This window comes from Tupaia chinensis, unplaced genomic scaffold, assembly GCF_000334495.1.
Source record: "Tupaia chinensis unplaced genomic scaffold, TupChi_1.0 Scaffold149648_1, whole genome shotgun sequence".
NCBI classification, from domain to species: Eukaryota; Metazoa; Chordata; class Mammalia; order Scandentia; family Tupaiidae; genus Tupaia; species Tupaia belangeri.
Window position 1 is genome coordinate 149,611 of NW_006209493.1, and position 7,798 is coordinate 157,408.

General features: G+C 38.5%; 1 protein-coding gene across 1 annotated transcript in view; it reads left to right on the top strand.

Moving 5' to 3' along the window:
* ZNF81 (zinc finger protein 81) overlaps nt 1-7,162 on the top strand; it is a 103,215-nt gene extending 96,053 nt beyond the window's left edge. The window contains exon 5 of the mRNA XM_014585356.2: nt 4,923-7,162. Within this exon, the coding sequence (XP_014440842.1) occupies nt 4,923-6,631 (1,709 nt within the window). The 3' untranslated portion in view covers nt 6,632-7,162. The remainder of the gene's footprint in view (nt 1-4,922) is intronic.
* The last annotated feature ends 636 nt before the right edge of the window (nt 7,163-7,798 follow it).

Consider the following 7,798-nt stretch of genomic DNA (forward strand, 5'->3'; position numbering starts at 1 on the left):
ATAGATAGATAGATAGATAGATAGATAGATAGATAGATAGATAGATATAGATATAGATATAGATATAGATATAGATATAGATATAGATATAGATATAGATATAGATATAGATATAGATATAGATATAGATATAGATATAGATATAGATATAGATATAGATATAGATATAGATATAGATATAGATATAGATATAGATATAGATATAGATATAGATATAGATATAGATATAGATATAGATATAGATATAGATATAGATATGATCAGTTATTTAATTAGGTTCTTGGCAAAAAATTTAGAACACTAATTTGTGAGGATAAACTCCATTTGTAAGGGCAAACATGGATTGCAGGTAGCCCTGGAGCTGAGGAACAACTTTGATTTTGGTAAAATTTGTGAGTCCACAGCTTTCTGACTGTTGCTCTGAAATCTTGTATTTCTTCCTCTCTGTGTGGAAGATCTCACCTTCCTGTCTGGGTTTCCACAGTTTCTTTTTCTTGAAGTAAGCATCGGTAAGGTGCTTTGGGATTTTTACTTTGCCAATATCATTTTTGTGGAGGTGGCAATGACAAATTTCTGATGTGTTCTATGCAGTGGAACTCGATTGAGAATCAGCAGCCCAGTTACAAGTAGCAAGCCGCTGCTCAGCTGCTTCAGGAAAACCACTCTCTTGCCTCTGTGGTGTCCAGTGAGGATGATCAGAATGGTCCCAGGAGTGATGCTAACTCACAGCTTTCCCACATGCTGACTGAAGGTTTTTTTGCCGTAGCTCAACAGCTTTTGAGGCACATCTTCAGTAGGATAATACCTAGGAATTTTGCGCAATTTAACCACTCGGGTACCACCATTCTTGTCTCCACCAACTGGTTTTGTGACAGTCACAAGAACCTTCTCTTTTTTCTTTTCGATCCTGGATTTAGTGACCGAGTATTTCCTCTTGTAGATGACCTCCCTGGAATACATGGCAGACCGGGAGTATCTGCCAATTCTCCGGACTAGGACAGGATATCGACTCCAATGGGGCTTCCCCTTCTTGGGCTTTTTAGCCTTGGGGTCACCTTTTTAACCTTGCCACTGGTATCAGCCTTCTTAGCTTCAGGTTTCTTCTCCTTAGTGTCCTGCTTTGTAATTTTTTCACCTGCCATCTTGTATAGTGGGAAAGAGAATTCGATTTCAGACTTAATTTCTATGGTATTTGAGAAGTCATTCAGAAGTAGGTTGTTTAGATTCCATGTGTTTGGGTATTTTTGAGGGCTCTTCTTGAAATTAATATCAAGTTTAATTCCATTCCAGAGAAGATGCTCGATATAGTTTCTATGTCTTTTGATCTGTAAAGGCTTGATCTGTGCCCTATCATATGATCAATCTTTGAAAAGGTTCCATGTGGGGGTGAGAAAAATGTGTATTTTGTAGTCTTAGGGTGAAAAGTTCTATAGATGTCTGTCAAGTCCATTTGATTTATAGTATCATTTAAGTCCTTTATCTCTGCTTATTTTTTGTCTAGAAGATCTGTCTAAAGAAGATAATGGGGTATTGAGATCCCCAACAATTGCAGTGTTGCAACCTGTCTATCCTTTTAGTTCTAGCAGTTGTTCCTTAATGTATTTAGGTGTTCCTGAGTTGGGTACGTAGATATCATAAGCAGTATGTCTTCTTGATGAATTAGCCCTTTTACTACTATATAATGCCCTTCTTTATCGCTTCTTACAGTTTTTGTCTTAAAGTTTGTTTTGTCTGAAATCAGTATTGTGACTTCAGCCCTTTTTTGATTTCTGTTTGTATGGAATACCTTTTTCAGTCCCTTCACTTTTAGTCTATGTATGTCTTTATCCATAAGATACATTTCTTGTAGGCAATAGATAGAGGGCTTCTGTTTTTTATGCTGTTGTTGTTTGTTTGTTTGTTTGTTTTTTTAAGCCATCCGGCCAATCCATGTTTCTTTCTTTTTTTTTTTTTTTTAAATTTTTTTATTTTTTTTGGAGGGGTTTTTTGTTCCCTAATCTGTGTTTCTTGATCAGAGAATTTAGTCCATTAACGTACAGCATTATTATTTTTTTGAGAGAATCACCCCCTGGGGGGATGGTCATGCCACAGTCCTTTCTCCTCCATTCTCCTCTCGGGATCTTGGGCACACACGCACATCTGTCCGGCGTGAGTTTAAGCCACCAGATCCAGGACTCAAACCACGATCAACTACATGGTAGTCCAGTGACATAGCCATTATGCCAACTACTAGTCCCAATGTACAGCATTATTATTGATATTTCCAGAAATGTTCCTATCATAAGGTGAGCCATTTTCTTGGTTCTTTTTTGTTCTGTTATATCTGTCTGTCTGAATTTAGTTTTCCTGGTATAGCATTGCCTTTAGAACTTCTTGAAGAGTCAGTCTGGAGTTGGTAAATTCTTTCAGGTTTTGTTAATCTGAGAATGTTTTTACCTTTTCTTTTCATATGAAGGATAATCTTGCTGAGTATGGTAATCTTGGTTGAAATTGTTTTTCTTTTAACACTTTGAATATATTTTCCCATTCTTTCCTTGCCTACATTGTTTCCAACGAGAGGTCTGATGTTAACCTTATGGCATACCTTTTTAAGTAACTTGACTTTTCCCTCTTGCCAATTTTAGTATCCTGTCTTTGTGGTTTGAGCCAATCTATGATGGGCCTTGGAGAAGATCTTCTTGGGTTGATTCTATTTGGGGTTCTTTGTTTTTCTTGGGTCTCAATATTTGAATGCCTCTTTAGGTTTGGAAACTTTTCCTCCAGGTTTTCATGGAATAGATTATCAATGCCCTTATTTTTTTCTTCACCTTCTAGGATACCAGTTATCTAGATGTTTGGGTGCTTAGTGGTATCTAGTATTTCTCATATGTTGTCCTCATTTTTCTTGATTATTTTCTCAGTCTTTTTGATACTTTTTTTCTGAGTCAGAGATTTTTTCTTCTACATTCAGGATTCAATCTTCTCCATGATCTAATCGGCTTTTAATACTTTCGAGGGAGTTTTTAATTTCCTATATTACAGTCTTTATCAATTCCATTTTATTCTTCCTGTTTCTTCTTTCAAATTGTGAAAAGACTTCCTCGTTTCCTTTTGCTTGTTGTCTCTTTTCTCTTGCATGGCATTTAGTTTTGTCACTATAAATATTCTAAATCGTTTATCTGACATTTGCATGAATTCTATTGTAGTATCTGTGGAATTGATGTTTTCCCTTGGAGGAGAGATATTTTCTTGATTGCTCATATTTATTGTGCCTCTGTGGTGTTTTGCAGTTATCTGGTGATTTATATGTTTTATTTCTTAAATTCTTAACGTTCAAAGGCATGTGGGAGTAGGTGATTGGCAATCTCTCTGCTGCTCTGCCTCTCTGATACTCACCAGCAACCTGCTCTGTTGTCACTGGATTCAGGTGATTCAAAATTCTCCATTTCTAGAGAACAGGTGTGCCTGGAACTAAGTTTCTGAGCTTTAATTGAGGAAGACAGAAGGTATTGCACAGTGCATCACACTTCAGAAAATGCTGAAGTCTTAGAAGTCAGTGCCTGTGGCAGGGGATAAACTACAAAGTCTCTTTGTAGCTCAGTCTCCCTGCCACTCAGTGCAGCCAGGCCCATAGCTGGAATGGATGTCTGGTTGTCCAGATGGGATGAAGATTGAGGCAAGGTCTTCTCAAAGTCCCAATCAACACACCTGAGAGTTCGAAGGCGAGTTGGGGAGGGCTAAGCCACATGTCTCTGTAGCACAGCCTTACAGCTGCTAACAGCTTACCTTACGGGAAGGCCCTTCACTGCAATGGATTTCTCAATAGAGCATGGAGGGGTACAAGGTCTTCTCAGAGTCCCACTCTACACATCCTAGAGTTCAAAGGCGAGTTAGGGAGGGGATGAGCCACGGGTCTCTACAGCACAGCCTTCCAGCCACAAATGGCTTGTCATATGGCAAGGTCCTTCACTGGTGGAGTGGGGAGGAGCACCATGTCTTCTCAAAGTCCCAGTCAACAACCTGGGAGTTCAAAGGTGAGTGGAGGAAGGGAATAGCCATGGGTCTCTGCAGCACAGCCTTCCAGTCAAGAAAGGCTTGCCTATGGCCTAATTGTTTTTTAAATCACATTAATTGGGTATTGTCACTAACAAGCAAGATGAAGCTGCAAGATTAACTAGAATTTGTAATCAAAAGTCAATGAGGGTAGACTCTGAGTCACCTCCTCCAACACTATGTTCACTGCAGATATTTCCCCTTAAAACTCTTGTCTTACCAATCTTCTGGTCACTCTACCAAAATAGAGCTAGGCTGCTGTGTTGGACTCCCACCTCTAACATTTAATATCATTCTTTTTTTTTTTTTTGAGAGGTTTTCGCTATAGGGCGCATGCGCTCGCCAGGCAGACAGAGAGAGACAGAGAGACAGAAAGTGAGAAATCACCCCCCGGGGGGATGGCCACGCTGCAATCCCTTCTCCTCCATTCTCCTCTTGGGATCTTGGACACGCATGCACATGCGCCCGGCATGAGTTTTAAGCCACTGGGTCCGGGACGCGAACTGCAGTTGACTATGTGGGAGTCCAGTGACATAGCCATTATGCTAACTGCTGGTCCCCTTAATATCATTCTTTTAGAGAAAATTATATGGTCATTATGAGCTTTACTACCTTTACCTACAAAATGTGGATAATAATAATAATAGTAAATACCTTCTAGGATATTTGAAAGGATTAAATGAGTTCGTATGTGTATATTTCTTAAAACAGTACCTTAAATAGTTTTTCACGTAAGAGGTTGTCATATAATGAGTGTTATCTGTGTATTTCCTTACATCATTATCATATTCATGTTTATCAATCTCCATGTGTTCAACATGGATTAGTTTGTGTATATTGTTCATCTTCTGCTCTGTATTCTTTGTGTCAAATTTACTTTTTTTTTTCAGATGAGAAGTTTGGGATTAAGACTTCACAAAAAAGAATTTCTGGAAAAACTACTTTTCACAGTGAAATGAAAAGTAATGATATAAGAGATAATTCATTGGATTCCATTTTAGAAGAACTATGGCAAGATGCTGAACAGATAAAGAGATGTCAGGAAAAACAAAACAAACCTTCGAGTCACGCTACTTTCATCAATAAGAAAGTATCAAGTACAGAGTGGGATTATGACTATAAAGATATTGGACAATTTGTGCATGCAAGCCCAAATCTTATTCCTTCACAGAAAAGACCCCATAAACATGACTCATTTGGGAAGAGTTTTAAGCATAATTTAGACTTACATATTCATAGTAAAAGCAATGTAGTAAAGCACTTTGATAAAATTATCAGACATAATCAAATTCGCACCCAGAGCTCTTCTTGTACTAACCATGAAAATACCCATACAGGAGTGAAGTTCTGTGAACATAATCAACGTGGAAAAGTCCTCAGCCTCAAACACTCACTCAGTCAAAATCTGAAACTTTCTGTTGGGGAGAAACCAAACACATGTACTGAATTTGGGAAGATCTTCACCCAGAAGTCACACCTCTTTGTACCTCAGAGAATTCATACTGTGGAAAAATCCCATGAACTGAGCAAATGTGTAAATGTTTTTACACAGAAGCCACTGCTCAGAATATATCTGAGAGTTCATGGAAATGAAAAACTATATATATGTACTAAATGTGGGAAGGCCTTCATCCAAAATTCAGAATTAGTTATGCATGAGAAAGCTCATACTAGAGAGAAACCCTATAAATGTAATGAATGTGGAAAATCATTTTTCCAGGTGTCATCTCTTCTCAGGCATCAGACAACTCATACTGGAGAAAAACTCTATGAATGCGGTGAATGTGGGAAGGGCTTCTCCCTGAACTCAGCCCTCAGTATACATCAGAAAATTCATACTGGAGAGAGACATCACAAATGTAGCGAGTGTGGGAAAGCCTTTACCCAAAAATCAACACTCAGGATGCATCAGAGAATTCATACAGGAGAGAGATCCTATATATGCACTGAATGTGGGCAGGCATTCATCCAGAAGGCACACTTGATTGCACATCAAAGAATTCATACTGGAGAAAAGCCTTATGAATGCAGTGACTGTGGGAAATCCTTCCCTTCTAAGTCACAACTGCAGATGCATAAGCGAATTCACACAGGAGAGAAGCCCTATATATGCACTGAATGTGGAAAGGCCTTCACCAACAGATCAAATCTCAATACTCACCAAAAGTCACATACTGGAGAGAAGTCTTATATATGTGCCGAATGTGGGAAGGCCTTCACCGATAGGTCAAATTTCAATAAACACCAGACTATTCATACTGGAGAGAAACCCTATATTTGTGCTGATTGTGGGAGGGCCTTTATCCAAAAGTCAGAGTTAATTACACATCAGAGAATTCACACTACGGAGAAGCCTTATAAATGTCCTGACTGTGAGAAATCCTTCTCCAAGAAACCACATCTCAAAGTACATCAGCGAATTCACACAGGAGAGAAACCATATATATGTGCAGAATGTGGGAAAGCCTTCACTGACCGGTCAAATTTCAATAAACACCAGACAATTCATACTGGAGATAAACCCTATAAATGCAGTGACTGTGGAAAGGGATTCACCCAGAAATCAGTTCTCAGTATGCATCGCAATATTCATTCATGAAAGTAGCCTCATTTCTTGAAAATAAGAAAGCCTTATCGCAGAGGTCAGATCTACTGTATGTTATAAAATTCATCCAATATATAGCCTCTGTGAATATGTTGTATAAGAAAAAGTATTCATCAGTCTATCTCACCGGAGATGAGAAAAATTTAATTAGAAGAGATCCTCTAAAATGCATTATGAAGCAGAATTTTCATATTTGCGTGGTATCACAAAATGTGATAGAATTCATATTGGATAAAATTCTGTCATTTGATGCATTAGGAAAACCCTTCCTAAAAAATATTATAAGACAAGTTATTAACAAATTCTGTGTAGGAAGGAGGGCACAAACTTATGCAAATGACAGTCATGTTTTACATTTTATATTAAGAGATTTAAAATGAAAGCAAAGTAATATAATGGATGCATAGAGCTACTGTCTTTCCTGTAGGATTTTTGTGGCAGAAAACATTGCATAACAAGAAGAACAATTGATCTGAAATTCTTTTTTTAAATTTAGAATAAAAAAATTGTGTCCATCAGACCAGCCCACAGCCTGGTGCTTAATGTTGCTGGATCCCGCATGACCAACCATGCAATTCCAGTCCTGGATCTGGAGGCTTGAAAAACATGTCAAGCACATGTGCATACCTGGCCAAAATCCTGAAAAGAGGGAGAGTTGGAGAAGGAATTGCAATGTGACCATTCCCCATGGGGGTGGGTACTTTCTTTTCTCTCTCTCTCTTTTTTTTTTGGAGAGGTTTTTGTTATAGGGCGTGTGTGCTCGCCAGAGAGACAAAGAGATAGTGAGAAATCACCCCCCAGGGATGATGACCACGCTACAATCCCTTCTCCTCCATTCTCCTCTCAAGATCTTGGGCACACACGCACATGCGCCTGGTGTGAGTTTAAGTCACCAGGTTCAGGACTCCAACTGCATGCAGTCAGCTACATGGGAGTTCAGCGACATAGCCATTATACTAACTGCTGGTCCCGGGGGTGGGTGCTTTCTCACTCCCTCTCTCTCTTTATTTCTTTCTGGCAAGTGCACACATCCTCCAGCAAATTTTTTTAATAAAACATATTGTGTCCATCAAATATGTTTCTTATAGAATATTTCTATCTGGTGAACCCACAATTTGAAAGCTACTTTGGTTTTCTATATACACACATCTACAGATATAA